Raw genomic sequence first — 16,794 nt, forward strand, 5'->3', positions numbered from 1 at the left:
CGATTCGTGGAGATGTGTAGAAATCAATATCTTGATATTCCTTTCATATTTTTTCTGTTAACAAACATCTAACCTGAAAAAGTTAAAAAAAAAAAAAGAATACATACACAACCAAATAACGACAAGTTGGTAGTGGGGCAAATGTATCATAGGAAAACAAGACTATAAAGGGAAAAACTTAGGTTATTTGATAATGCATCTCGCTTTTTCCAACCTCTTCCACACAAACTTGACAAAGCTTGCATGTATTGGTATGATACGGTTATTGAAACAGCACTCAACCTCTTTAACACTTGACCTATGAGAGATATGCTGCTGAGCTGTTACCATTTCTTAAAGCATTGTTAGTTTTAATCCTAAAAGTTATATGAGAGTTTCATTTTTCTTTTCTTTTGGATCCGTTATATTTCATATGCAGAAACTCTTTGTACTTTCCACAGAACACCATGCCATGTTAATACGTAGTTCTATATATTCTCTCATTCCTCTTTATCTCCAGATATACGTTGTTGATAAAGGTTCCATCAACTAAGAGCAAAATGAACCATGCCGTCAACGGAAAAGACAAAATACCAACAAATCACAACATTATAAATATACGAGTGCAATGCTGATGTCAAGATATCGGATCGATGAAAAAGAAACGCCATCTATCAAAATGAAGATGAAAACTTTATTATTAGTGCAGAATTGGAACACCGATTAAGGTGCTATTGAAAAAAAATATCAGAATGACATATATTGACTAATATATTATCCAGATTTGGCTGTGAAAGTATTTCTTAAAAGTAGTGTTTTTCAAACTAAAATGCTCATCCTGTCACATACATTATTGCGGTATGCTAAGATTGCATCATATCGTTGTCAAGCTATCTAGCCTTTGAACTATAAAACATCAAAACAAATAGATCGTGTTTGCGTGACTAGTTGAATACAAAGTATGTTGAGATGGTGTGAACTTCAAGGTTATAGAAGTCACTTATGGCACATGAATGACAAGAAAAAATGCCGATGTTGCACTCTCTATTTATAAAAGGGAAATATATAATGGTTAATTGATTTACGATCCTAACATACAAAGGGAAGCCCACATTCCTGTCTTCTCAGTTTTCGTCCAGTGTGTTTTAAGCTGTGCACCACGACTATTGTACTTGGTGTCAAGCGATGACAGTGGCTAATCATGAACGCGGTGCATATTACTGTACCGCTGTACATGTGTCAGTGGTTACCTGACGCTTTTCTTCACATCACAGCCAGGATAATGTTGATATATAGTACGACATTTATAAAGCTACTTAACAAAAAATGGCTATGAGAAAAACTGTCATCGTTATAACCACCATATGGTTATGCCTTATGTTTGCAATATTTTCCATTTGAAAATGTATATAGGTAATTGTTGTGCGTTGTCTATGTGTCAAGCGGCAGTGTTGATTCAGAGTGATTCTCCCAGAGCGTCACCATTATATAAACCTTGGGAGAAGTGATTGATAATGTTCAACCTATCGCTGAACCTTGTTTATTTTTAACGGGGTTTAACATCCTTCCTTCGAATAACCGTGACCATGTATTGGTTTGTGTCAAGGTGACACCAGCAGCTGTAAAAACATAGCAGGAATGAGCCCATGGAATATAAAGAAAGGATGAGATGGTGTGATCTCCACCGAATACAATGGTCCGTAGACCTGCTTATCTCCGTCAAATACAATGGTCCGTACACCTGCTGATGGGTCTGCTAATCTCTGTCAAATACAATGGTCCGTACACCTGCTGATGGATCTGCTAATCTCTGTCAAATACAATGGTCCGTACACCTGCTGATCTCCATCGAATACAATGGTCCGTAGACCTGCTTATCTCCGTCAAATACAATGGTGCGTACACCTGCTGATGGGTCTGCTAATCTCTGTCAAATACAATGGTCCGTAGACCTGCTGATCTCCACCGAATACAATGGTCCGTAGACCTGCTGATCTCCGTCAAATACAATGGTCCGTAGGCCTACTGATCTCCACCAAATACAATGGTCGTAGACCTGCTGATCTCCACAAAATACAATGGTCCTTAGGCCTGCTGATCTCCACCAAATACAATGGTCCGTAGGCCTGCTGATCTCCGTCAAATACAATGATCCGTAGGCCTGCTGATCTCCGTCAAATACAATGGTCCGTAGGCCTGCTGATCTCCGTCAAATGCAATGGTCCGTAGGCCTGCTGATCTCCGTCAAATACAATGGTCCGTAGGCCTGCTGATCTCCGTCAAATACAATGGTCCGTAGGCCTGCTTATCTCCGTCAAATACAATGGTTCGTAGGCCTACTGATCTCCACCAAATACAATGGTCTATAGGCCTGCTGATCTCCACCAAATACAATGGTCCGTAGGCCTGCTGATCTCTGTCAAATACAATGGTCCGTAGGCCTGCTGATCTCCACCAAATACAATGGTCCGTAGGCCTGCTGATCTCCGTCAAATACAATGGTCCGTAGGCCTGCTGATCTCCGTCAAATACAATGGTCCGTAGGCCTGCTGATCTCCGTCAAATACAATGGTCCGTAGGCCTGCTGATCTCCGTCAAATACAATAGTCTGTAGGCCTGCTTATCTCTGTCAAATACAATGGTCCATAGGCCTGCTGATCTCTGTCAAATACAATGGTCTGTAGGCCTGCTGATCTCCACCAAATACAATTGTCCGTAGACCTGCTGATCTCCGTCAAATACAATGGTCCGTAGGCCTGCTGATCTCTGTCAAATACAATGGTCTGTAGGCCTGCTTATCTCCACCAAATACAATGGTCCGTAGGCCTACTGATTTCTACCGAATACAATGGTCCGTAGGCCTACTGATCTCCGTCAAATAAAATGGTCTGTAGGCGTGCTGATCTCCGTCAAATAAAATGGTCTGTAGACCTGCTATCTCCACCAAATACAATGGTCCGTAGGCCTACTGATTTCCGCCAAATACAATGGTACGTAGGCCTGCTGATCTCCGTCAAATAAAATGGTCCGTAGGCCTACGGATTTCCGTCAAATACTATGGTCCGTAGGCCTACTGATTTCCGTCAAATACAATGATCTGTAGGCCTACTGATTTCCACCAAATACAATGGTCCGTAGGCCTGCTGATCTCCGTCAAATAAAATGGTCTGTAGGCCTACTGATCTCCACCTAATATAATGGTCCGTAGGCCTACTGATTTCCACCTAATATAATGGTCTGTAGGCCTGCTGATCTCCGTCAAATACAATGGTCCGTAGGCCTTCTGATTTCCACCTAATACAATGGTCCGTAGGCCTACTGATTTCCGCCAAATACAATGGTCCGTAGGCCTACTGATTTCCGCCAAATACAATGGTCGTAGACCTGCTGATCTCCACAAAATACAATGGTCCGTAGGCCTACTGATCTCCGCCAAATACATTTGTCCGAAAGCTTTCTTAAACACCAACAAATACCCTTTTTAATTAGACCTTTAACCGTCGAAGAGAAAACAAAATTTCCACGCTCTCCTAGCTTAAGCATACGGATTTTACACTTCCGTATATTTATGTTAATTAGTACCAACTTTGAAATTATCAGACAAAACGAGCAGAGAAGTATTTATTGTAGCTGCAAACATAAGGAACTACCTATTGGATAAACCCTCTGATTCGGTGCTGTTCTAGCGATCCTTTTTTATAAACACATAATACTTATACGGCCGGATATCTTTCGGAGATATCATAAGAACACCCAGTATGCCATATTGCACGTAAAATACCGGGTATATGCATTTCAACGTTGTTTTAATGATACAAGGCCAACGTATCCGATAAGACAAAAAATGTTATCGTTATGATATACTTAAGTGGTTTTTTTTCACATACTTAATGGATAAAGAATAGTAAGGGAGAATTAATTTAAATTAACTTTATATTGATTCTATTTGGTATACAATTAAGATTTATAAATATAAGTATTTTAATGTTAGCAATGGTATCGTATGTGTTAGAACATCGAACTACAATGCATTACTATTCATGTACAAAAGTATATGTACTGCCCATCTGATAGACAATCAGGGCCAATCGTTGCCGTGTCTGTTCTTGTCTATGAATGCATTAGCCAAGTTATCGGCAAATATTTATTTGTTTCCCGACATTTATGTGACGTGTGTGTCATTTACGGTAGCAGAAAAAAAGTAGAGATAAGTGCACTTTTACAAAGTGTTTCCCCGTTAAATCGACGAATCCTTCCGGGCATAACAGTCACGTGTTATCTTGGTACATTACACTGTGTGCTCCTCCGTCTTTTTTTTTACAGTTTTATTTGTTTTCTTTTATTTCTGTGATGAAATCTATCTTTTACACCCATATGACTTCCTATTACCTGGCAGTATACAGTGGTTCTATTTATTTGACAGTTCCTCGCCATTTCTCTCTGTTAACAGTTTCAAATTATTTGTCCGTGTACCTGGTATCCCATGCTACACTGTTCAGATTTTTTTTATCATATATCAGTTATATACCTTCTGCATAGAATGGCAGCTGAGACAACATCCTCTTATTTGAATGGTATCTGAAATAAGTCTTCATCAAACAGCAACCTTCCTCCTCTTTTAACTGGAAAAGTATCTGAAATAAGTCATCATCAAACGGCAACCTTCCTCCTCTTTTTATTAGAAAAGTATCTGAAATAAGCCTTTGTCATACAGAAAACTTCCTCTTCTAATTGGAAAAAAATCTCTAATTGGAAAAGAAATCTTAAAGAAGTCTTAGTCATACAGCAAACTTCCTTTTCTAATTGGAAAAGTATCTGAAATAGGTTTCAACGTACAACAAACTTCCTCTTCAAATTGGAAAGGTATCTGAAATAAGTCTTTGTCATACAGCAGCCTTCCTCCTCTTGTTGAAATGTTATCAGAATAAGTCTTGGTCATACATTTTTCTTCTTCCTCTATTCGGTTTAGTATCTAAAAGAAGTTTCTACCGCAAATATCCCCTTGTTTAGTCTGGCGAGACTTTATACTCGAATGCAGAGGGGGAAAATCACTTATACTAAGTACTGTATGCGTACATTTATAGTTGGCCCTAAATCCTGGTCTGGTTAGAGCCTTTTCATTTTGTGCGGTTTTTCAGTGGATATCTAGATATCTACCGGAAGAGGTGTCATGTCATGTCTTCGTCAGTGTGAGGACAATGTAGCACTATTCTGCGCTATTAAAATGAGGCAAACACGAAGACAACGCAGCCTTATACATCTCGCACGCATGACTGGCCATCCTTAAATGACCATAGCTGTTGATAGGATGTTAAACGATACTAAACTAAAATAAACCAAATTTTAGATACAGTTGTATATTCATGTCCGGGGTCAGGCCAGGCTTTACAACAAATAACCTCCGATCCGGGTTGAAGTCATTGACTTTTGCAAATACTCATTAGTTAAGGCTGCAACCAGGATATGCAACACATATCATCTACCGCTAAATTTATTGTCATGGTAGCAGCGAATATCTACTGCAAATATCCAGGACTACCGCAAATATCATATCACTGTATCATTGTTTGGGTAACGTTTTACTGAATATATCTCTTAAAGCAAGTATCTGAAGCAAGAATCATCGTGCCAGGGCTGGAGAAAGGTTTTAACGTATATGTCTCTTTAGGCAAGTACGGAGATCTGAAGCAAATGTCCCAGTATCAGGTCTTGGGTAATTAGCTTACCTTTCTGCTGCAAATATCTTCACTTCCAGGGTGGGGCCGGTATGTATCTATTGTAAATATCATCATATCAGTGTCGGACTGAGAACTAACCATCTTAATGGCGTCGTGAAATATCAGGCGTAATCACTGCTGTTCTTATTTTACATTGCGATTAAAGCAAAGCTGTTTTTGAAATAAATTAAACGCATCAATCGCAATGAGTTCACACTGGCAGTACAACATCACTAAATTATTATTAGGAGTATATAATATGTACATTCCAGACCTTTAATGTATTTTTAAATCTGGAAAATACTTCTGCACTTGGGATTGTATCTAGCAATTGTAGTTTAACTTTGTTCAACCTAGTGTACATAACTATTTTTTAATTCAAATTAAAGCATATCAGTTTATTGGTTTAAGTGTTTTTGCACATTTCATCGGACGATTTACTCATTACGCAGTCAAAGCAAATACATATAAATGGTTTTAGTGACTTAACATCATTAAGGATCAATTGGTAGAGATGTAGCTGTCATTAAGTAGGATCCAAACTCATAATATATTTTCTACCTGTGTAGCAGGCTCAATGGGGTGCTTATGTACGTCTTAAATACCGAACATGCACCGAGTCAGCTTTCATTCCTACATGTTAGTGTCGCCCGTCTGAATAGTTCGGATACCAGCCAATTCCAAGTATTGGCTGTAGAATAACCTTCAAGTTTCCTCAAAGGTCATCGGCCTTGGTTACAGATTTATATACTGATTCAGTCAGCTTGAAAACACATTAACGCAATTTTTTTTAATTAAGATTGTATGTTTGTATTTAAAATATGTCTTATAATGTAGGTACTTGACCTGCATTGGGGAATTTATTTATACAGGAATGAATCGTGAGATTGAACAGCATTTCCACCCGAACTGTAGGGTGTGCTTCTGTGTATATGCTTTAATGTCCTATTATCTGCATTTTACTTTTAGGTCCCCCTGAAAGAACACTGACCACTTCCGGTATGCTGTGGGGATCTGTCATCATAAGCCACCTTCTGACTGTATGTCTTTTGGTCAGCATGATATCTGGATTTGCCATTGGTCAGTCAAGTGATCACATGGCTAATACTTATCGGATCAAACGTGCAAATTCCCCGGTTCCAAGGGGATTCAATGGCAGAAGTGTGTTCAACCGAAAGGATAGAGGATTGCAGTATTCAACTGGAGCTCGTGCAAACTGTACAAGAAATTGTGGTCATAAAAAAGGATTCCAAATGAAATTCAATGAAATGATTCATATACAAAGACTAAAAAATCAAATTATTCAAAAGTTGGGTCTTTCTACGGACGAAAAGGGTGATGTACAGACACCTTTCAATACTAATTCTTTAACACGGAATTCTAACACAACTCCTAAGTTAGAAAAGAGGAAAAAACAGCATCCAAAAAAGGAAACATCTTATATACGTGAATTCTCGGAAATTATTAGTTTCTCGGAAAAAGCAGGTATGTACAGCTGTATCATGTGTTCAAATAACGTTGTTTGTGGCAGTATGTATTTATGCATTTATGTTCGATATATTAGTTTATCTATCTATCTATCTATGAATTTGTTAAAATATTGCAAAGTCACAATTCTTCTCTTCGCAATTACATTGAATGTCTGTTTATATTTAACTTTTCTTAAGATTCTGGTAATGTCTCATTCTGTATTTTAAAATTTGTGTAGGTCTATTTTCCATTTCCATAAAACCTTCTGGAGTTCCACACCTCCGTTCCGTAGCATAAAGAACATGAACCCTAGAAGCTAGCAGTACAAGACAGGGTTCTGCTCCCCATAACATTTATATAAGCATTACTACATTCCTACATGTTGAGGTGCTCTCCAACTGCATTTTGTGCACAGTCCGATAAGTAAGAGGAAGGGCAACGACTTCGGCGATTTATATGTTGAATGTTGAGTATTGTTAACCTTATAGCATTTCTACCATTCCAGTTACTAAATCTGTAACTAAATAGCTGATAAAGTAGACAGGAAAACACTTTCCGTGCAAATAACATGGCTACAAACACTATTGCGTGAATTAAGAGCTTTTTGAATTACCTCTCCCTGATTCTACCAAACATTAACATCATAGACTAGCTTCTGTAGAACAAAGAAACTCTTTTAGCACCCATGTAAGTTGTCGTTTTATCTTTTGTAAATCACCAGATGATGGGGTGTTTCACTTGGTTGAGTTGACAGGGAATTGTTCGCGAGGATATATACATGAATGGAGCCTACAATGTATTGCGTTATTATGACAACTACCTACATATCATCCGTTACTCATCCGTCTAGCATTCTTCTCATGTTGGGTCTAGTTTCTTCATTCATTAACTTGTGGACAGGTATAGATAATTATAGGGACCGTTTGAATAATAACCGTGAGTGTGACACAAAATGTCTTCGCATTTTAATTATCTTACATGACTTGATTAGTCGAAATGTTGCTATGTGCCGGGATATTTGATTGATGCATCGCGTGCTTTTTTACCGAAATTCGTATTAATATTTTTATTGGTTGGATCCGTATTTTACAAATGTATCGTGCACATACCACTGACGCTTTTCGGGAAGATTTAGGGTATTACCAGTGGATATCACTTTAAAATAACTATCTATTTGTTTTAAATATAATACACTTATCCTTGCGGAACACCTGGTACGGTTCCCATGTGTTCTTCATTTGCCTCCACATAAATCTTAATATTGATGGTTAAGTTTTATTAATATGGACTAATGATTACTGTTTATTCAAACATAGTTATTTCCGTTTTGTTTTCTCACAAGAATCTTACACATAACAAAGTATTTCGGAAGAAAAAGGAACGCAATTACAAAACAGAATATTTAAAGATGCCATAGAATGTCAGGATGATGTATTTGACAGGTAGGGAGCCGTTCTGTCGTCTTTGAAACTTTCATCCATATTAGTTATCCCCCATGAGCTGCTTGGTAACACGGACTCTTTTGAGCATTGGATTGATCAGAGTATTGACCATCCTCATTGGTACAAGCTTCCATTCTTCATCCAGCGCTAACGTCAACAGAGCGACGTTGATTGGACGGTTCGGTCTACGTCTTATCATTCTGTCCAAATTGTTCCATAAATGTTCTATTGGGGAGAGGCCAGATCAACCGGAAATTTGACGAGGGTTTTTAGAATATATTTCTTACTTTCGACCGATCACATGTCAGCGAATCCCGTTAAGGTGATATCAAGATAGTTTGTATGAATGATACTCGGTACAAAACACAACAAAGAATGGTGATATACACTCGAAACCGTAATCCTAACTCAAACACCACTAGGCATATTAACAAACATTTCATCTAACTATATATTCACAAAGAAATGCGCTGTATAATGTTTCTCGATTATATCATAATGGCAATTGTCTACTATGAGCACACGTGAAATATCTTAATCTATACCCTCATTGATATCTCATCGACTTTTAACGTTAACGTTATTTTCCATTGGTTTTCCACCAAAGTTGGTGTGGCTGAGATGATTTGTTTTTATCTGGTATCTGAGTCATACGCATGCCGTTATTACATCAGTGACTTTTTTAAACACGGCAGCACAAAACAATTAATGCTTTCACCTCTGATTCACCACAACGCTTGACTACTCTAATATCTGAATCACAACTAAGCTTTAACAGTCACCATTACATAAGAAGGGTAAGTGTCTTAGCGACATTTAAACAGTGTAGAACTACGCTGACACATGGCTTTTATTGCCGCACTGTAAATATTATTGTGCCGTAAACAAACAAAATCATCGATTCACCAGAACGTAATTGTAGCATTATATCTAGGTGTCATTGTTCCGACTGAAAAGACGACAAATGATGTTTTTGATACTGGGCAATGTTGACATACTGTATAAGTAAGCATTCCACTTATGATATTCTGGGTTCGTCGGTTGTCTTCAATATCTGTTGCTCTTCTTTAATGCATACAAGTAGGCGTGATAACAGTTGATTATGTAACAATAAAGCGAACAAGTACCTCCATTAATACAAGGCCATTTGTTCATGCAAAATTAGCTAAAAGATAATTAATTAAAAAAGGCAAACATGATAATGAATGGTCTTTGGATTTTGGTGCATAGTTGGTAAACGGTGTATCTTTGAGTCGACGCCATATAGATATAGCATATATGTTTCCCTCTTGTGTGGTAATACATTTAATGGGAACATATTGGAAATTTAACACTTTGGCATCGCTTCCAAAAATCTGTTTATCATTATTTTATATAAAGTTTGTTTGAAAATGCTGCTAAAAATTCCTGATAGCTATAAAAACAAAGATTAAACTATTTCAATGCAAATGCTTTCTAACCGGTCACGCCTCCTCCCATCGTTTTGTTAAATGGTCTCGTTATTGTGTTGATAGACTTTAATTAGGCTGAACACATTCGAAACAGTGTCTACCCATCGTGAGTCACTCCTTGATAACTCCCACAAAAGTCTAGCTAAAAAGAATACACCTTGCATACTGATAGACAGTCTTCATATCCTCCCAAAGATATCGTTTTGGTAGTATCATATAATATAAACAGTTGGGATACATTTATGTGTGGCTAGTGTTTACCATTTGACCTCGTGTTATGCCGAGGACGTACCGTTGTTCACTGGTAGGTTTGACCTGCAGGTAGGGCGAAAGAAATTGCACCTGCTGTACTCATTGAATGATTTGTAAAGAGCGACTAAATTTAGAATGATTTCCCTCCTCTTCTAACCAACAGTTTTCGGCTAAATGCCTCCCTTGATGATTACATCAGTTATTGGCATTTATTTAAGCATTTGCCCCTGTGGAGACTTAATGTTCTTTCTACAGTCTGCGACATATGTGGACCATCAAAACTGTACTTGTGCCTCTGCCTGCTTTGTTCTAAGCATTGCAAAAGTGATGCACAGGGGACTGTAACTGACCGATTCCAATATTAGTGTGATTGGCCATGGGAAGTAGCATACCTTTGTGCTTGCGACAACCATCAAATCAAGTTAAATTTGTCACGAAAGGCACCGTCCTTAAATTACCTTAATGTGTTGAGAGGACATCCAACAAACACTACTCGTTACTGTTACACACAACAGCGAGAGGAATCTGTCACTATGGTCATCAAGTTTGTCTTGTTTGACTGCATATCCAACAGAGTCCCCATGGATCATACAACGAAACAACACCTGGCTCGCAACATATTTCACGTGAAAACCAGTACTTGTAATGTGATGGTACAATGTCACAACGCATAGCTCACAGCATATCTCACCTCATATAAATACAAAGCGCCAATGATGTAAAGGTACAATGCATCAACGCACAGCTCACAACATATTTCACGTTATAAACAGTGCCCATGATGTGGTGGTACAATGCATCAACATATAGCTCACGACATATGTCACGTTATACACAGCGCCCATGATGTGATGGTACAATGCATCAACATGTAGCTCACAGCATATTTTATGTTTTACACAATGTTTTTATATCTTTTGTCCTTTCCTTCCATTTTCCCCTATTTGTTTCCTGTCTGTTCTGTTTTTCTGTGTCTTATTTCTTTTTCCTGTAGGTATCTCATCGATACTCGTTCTTATGTTACCAGGGACGTTAAACACAAAAACAATGCCCATGGCATGATGACAGTTGTAAAAGCTGTAACAGCATACGGCTCACAGCATGTTTCTTATTATGCAGAGTAACCATGGTATGACAACATACGGCTCAAAACATGTTCACTATTATATACAGTGACCATTGTGTAACAACACACGGCTCACAACATATTCCTTAGTGACCATGATGTGACAACATACGGGTAACAACATATTCCTTGTTCTATACAAGGACCATGGTGGGACAACACACGGCTCACAACAAATTCATTGTTCTAATGAAATATAACAAAGTTGTGACAACACAGGGCTGATAACATTATCATCTCTATACACAGTGTCTATGGTGTGACAACACACGGCTCACAACATAATCATCGCTATACACAGTGCCTATGGTGTGACAACACAGGGATGACAACATAATCATAGCTATACACAGTGTCTATGGTGTGATTTTTGGTTTGTTTTTGTTTAACGTCCTATTAACAGCCAGGGTCATTTAAGGACGTGCCAGGTTTGGAGGTGGAGGAAAGCCGGAGTACCCGGAGAAAAACCACCGGCCTACGGTCAGTAGCTGGCAACTGCCCCACGTAGGTTTCGAACTCGCAACCCAGAGGTGGGGGGCTAGTGTTAACGTGTCGGGACACCTTAACCACTCGGCCACCGCGGCCCCGTCTATGGTGTGAAAACACACGCCTCGCAACATAAGCCTCGCTATACACAGTGCCTATGTTGTGATGGTTGCACCTTACCGTAACAACCCGCTTTAACGCTGACGGCAAGAAGACTCTCAGAAGGCTTCATTACGGAATCCGAACAATGACGAGAAAGTCAAGGTAAACACGTTACAATGGGAGGTCACGTTATGTCAAGGTCCGGGATAATGGTTTTGTTCTACCGTTCGTAAGAGGATCAAAGCCGATATTGACAGCTACTTATTATCCTTCTTCGATCATTTAGAATCTCGCCTCTGCTGTTGACACGTGCACTGATAATTAAGCATTAATACAAAACACGTGCGGAAACTATTGAAGTGATATATTCAAAACTATTTCGTGAAATCAAGTTTAGCCGCAAAGTGATTCATAATGTTTTAGCTTCAAAATGTTAAAAAAGAATTCCTCAATATTGCGGAAATGCCGTCAAATGGCAGATGGGTGTGCTGACTATTGTATTTACTATATAGTGTTCATCAATATAGGATATGGGGAAATTTATTTTAAGAATTGACAAATCAAAACAGTGAGTGTTAGTCACAGCATTGATAAACAAGAAAATGATAAACGGCATAGTTTTAATGCTGATGGTTATAATGTAAAACTGCTGGTAAAATAAATTAACGAACTAATGCGTTCAGCATGGATAACAAAATTATATCGGTTTGAATCATTTTTGATGATTAAAAGACTGCATTTGAATCAGGAATATAATTTCATTGATTTGTCATTTGAAAAGATACATCCACTTATTCAGGTTTGCATTCAATCCTAACTGTGTTTCGTTTCAACGGGATATCTGCATTTTGCATTTACAGCTACATTGACCAATCCCATACTTCATCTTGACTAGTAACACCACCTGTCGCGTCATATCCGGGGCCAAAAGAATATTATACGGCTATGCCAAAAAATGTTTTTACATAATTAATTTTGTTCCTCTGCAAATTGATTTATCAAAGGAAGAATTATGTTCCCGTACACAAATGCGGACTCGATACCGTTTTGTTAGCAATTATAACAAGGTATCATCAGACACAAAACGGTAAAATCGTGGTGTTAAGCATAATCGATATGTTGCTATCTTGTTTCCATGGATGCTATCGGTATAATATGACGTCACAGTCCAATACTACTGATTTTCTAATTGTGGGCAGATTTTTTGTTCTATTCTTTACTAAACATTAAACATGTATTAAATAGAAAGTCAGATGGATTCAAAAATGTAATAAACATTTCTTTAAAATTTCTTAATTTAAATTTCTTTAAAAAAAACGCGATAGTCATCAAAGTCGTGAATATTTAATATGAAAACATTTAATGTCATCATTGTGCATGTGCATTTACATGTATTTACTGATGTGGTTGCTTTAGGATATAGAGTATCGAGCTTTCGGGGTAAAAAGCCGTCTGATATTGGGCCTTCTGAGTCAATGAGCTTTTGAGTAAAATGCTTTAAGAGTATATAGCCCTCTGATATCGGGCCTTTTGAGTCAATGAGCTTTTGAGTAAAATGCTTTCAGAGTATATAGCCATCTGATATCGGGCCTTTGGAGTCAGTGAGCTTTTGAGTAAAATGCTTTCAGAGTATATAGCCATCTGATATCGGGCCTTTGGAGTCAGTGAGCTTTGGCGTATAAGGCATTCGGGGTATAAGGTCATCTGATATCGGGCCTTTGGAGTCGAGGAGCATTGAATATAAAGCTTTCGGAGTATAAGGCCATCTATTATCGGGCCTTTGGAGTTAGTGAGCTTTGGCGTAAAAGGTTTTCGAGGTATAAGGGCATTTATTATCGGGCCTTTGGAGTCAGTGAGCTTTTGCGTAAAAGGTTTTCGTAGTACAAGGGCATCTATTATCGGGCCTTTGGAGACTGACCTTTCGGCGTATAAAGTTTTCGGGATATAAGGTATAAGGCTATCTGATATTCGGCCTTTGGAGTCAATGAACTTTGGAGTATAAGGCTTTGAGAGTATAGGGTCATCTGAGTATCGGTTTGTTGAAATATATTGTATAGGGGAGTATACAGAAACATCGTACCTACGGAGTATTAATCCTAAGGCCTTTGGTGTAACAGAGCCTTCGGACTATAGGACATTTTTCGCTTTGGAAACGGCTGCTGATTTATTGCATAATTATCATTGCAGTTCTGTTACAATGTCACCACCACCATCGGACGGCAGCATATGTACAGATATGTATATCTTCCCGACATGTTCATGCATCTGTGTATCGTAATAAACATGCTTACTTCCGCAAGCTATATACAATAGAAAATCTTACCTCGTATTTTATCATGTACACCTGTTGCGAATAAAACATGCTTAAAGTACGGTGTATGTTCAGGTTCAAACGGAAGTGCTACGTCGTGAATTTGCAGCTGACGAGCTTATGAAATATACAACTGCAAATAGATATGGAATATGTTACAAAGTTCAAATAACATGTGATAAGGGGCACGTGGTATCACGGGGTTAGGAACTAAAGTAGTGTAGGGAAGTGGATGTTGTCATATTTTCGTATGTTTTATTATTAATGTATTCATATATATATGGAAAAACAATATCACTCATGTTTGTTCAGCTGGATGTAATGATGGTATATATATTTAAACTATGGTGTTATGACCATCTGTTATTGTACAGCGTATTGCCGACACGACATCTAAACTATTTTTCATTAATGCATAATAAGCATTTGCTTCCTTAAAAGGAATGATTAGAAACCTGCATCTATTTCGATTTTTTTTGTCTGTGTTTTAGTTTATTTAGCTGTCAGTTTAGGTTAAGATAACTGCAGGCTTGAATCTATCGAGATGCTAACTCAGTTTTGTATTATGACCAATGCTAGCCAACTAGAGAAATGCCGGTTGTTTATTTCATGCGATGCACATTCTAGATCTTTGGAATCTGTCATCATAACCAATTCATACCACTATGATAAGTGACTCTTTCATAGAGGTAAATGAGGATTACATAGAACATCCTCGAATGTCATCTGGTTTTATTGTTTATCCTGTGTGTTGTTAAAGGCTTCTACAGACACAGCTATGCCAGAATGACTTGGTATGTTCACCAAGGGATGTTCTTTTATCATAAGAAATGAAAACCATTTCCGCAAACATCTCCCCAACAAGTGTTCCGTAGGAATGCTCTTAGATGGGATGACAACACACTTGACATACATGTTCAGTCGTTGACATAAGGGTCTGTGTGTCACTGTACACTGACCTTGCTACTTAACCTTCACACTGGGAAGAAGCTAATGCGTGTACTTAGGTATATGAATCATGCTTGATGCAGGTTGATGACTCTATATAGTAAATGAGTTCACGAGATACAAGAACATGACACAGTGATAATTAATGATTGTACGTTTACCCTGTATTAATTTCTCGGAAATATTTCATTTTCTCGAAAACAAAATCAAAAATTAAAGGATATGTTAGTATTGTCAATTCACCGTTTAATTCAGTTTTATTGTCCCACAATGACAATTATATGATTAGTTTACAGAGACATATATCTTAACGAGATACAACACGAACCACTTTTTAGGTCACCTGAGACGAAGTCTCAAGTGACCTATTCTAATTGCCTTTTGTCCGTCGTCGTCCGTCGTCCGTCGTGCGTCGTGAATCCGTAAACAATTTACATTTTCGACTTCTTCTCCAAAACCGCTTAGCCAAATTCAATGAAATTTGGCAGAAAGTTTCTATGGCTGAAGGTCAACCAAAATTGTGAATTATATGGTCCCCACCCCACCCCTAGGAGGGGCCTGAGAGGTGGGGCCTTAAAGGGTCAAATTGACTAAAACTTCAAAAATCTTCTTCTCTTCTCTCATGTTTGGTAGAATCAAACACTCTTCATAGATGGAAGGGTCTTATGGTGCTTTACCAAAGTTGTGAGTTTCATGACCCTGGGATCTCACGTTTGCCCCTGGGGAGGGGGTAAACTTTACTATTGTTTATATAGGGAAATCACATTTTTGACTGTTATTTGTTAGATTTGTATTGGAAATCATTCTAGCCTGGTTAACATTATCAGCATGGGATAACAGTTTGATGGAATGCACATGTTGGTCCTGACTGACCCCCAGGGGCTGATGGGCGAGACTGAAAAGGGTCAAAATGACTGAAATTTCAAAAGTTTTCTTCTCTACTCTCAGATATGGTAGAATCGAACACTCTTCATAGATGGAAGGGTCTAATGGTGCTTTACCAAAACTGAATTTCAAGACCCCTTGGGTCTCGCGTTTGCCCCTGGAGAGGGGATAAACTTTACTATAGTTTATATAGGGAAATCACATTTTTGACTATTATTTGTTGGATTTCTATTGGAATTAATTCTAAAGGGGTCAACATTATCAGTGTTGGATAACAGTTTGATGGATTGCACATGTTGGCCCTGACTGACCCCAGGGGCTGTGGGCGGGGCTAAAAAGGGTAAAATTGACTGAAATTTCAAAAATCTTCTCAATACCTATATAAGATAGAATCAAATACTTTTCATAGATGAAAGGGTCTTATGGTGTTTTACTTAAATTGTGAATTCCATGACCCTGGGGTCTCACGTTTTCCCCTTGGGAGAGGGTAAACTTTGCTTTAGTTTATATAGGGAAATCACATTTTTGACAATCATTTGTTTGATTTCTATTTGAATTCATTCTAACTTTCTTAAAATTATCAGCATGGGATGACAGCTTAATAATATGCACACGTTGGCCCTGA

The 16,794-nt window shown here is 38.2% G+C and overlaps 1 protein-coding gene across 1 annotated transcript in view; it reads left to right on the forward strand.

The window, feature by feature from the left end:
* LOC117344248 overlaps positions 1-16,794 on the forward strand; it is a 54,293-nt gene that overhangs the window by 19,257 nt on the left and 18,242 nt on the right. The window contains exon 3 of the mRNA XM_033906931.1: positions 6,666-7,181. Coding sequence (XP_033762822.1) covers positions 6,698-7,181 — 484 coding nt within the window. The 5' untranslated portion in view covers positions 6,666-6,697. The remainder of the gene's footprint in view (positions 1-6,665; positions 7,182-16,794) is intronic.

The sequence above is a fragment of the Pecten maximus genome, chromosome 15 (genome assembly GCF_902652985.1).
Source record: "Pecten maximus chromosome 15, xPecMax1.1, whole genome shotgun sequence".
In the NCBI taxonomy this organism is placed as follows: domain Eukaryota; kingdom Metazoa; phylum Mollusca; class Bivalvia; order Pectinida; family Pectinidae; genus Pecten; species Pecten maximus.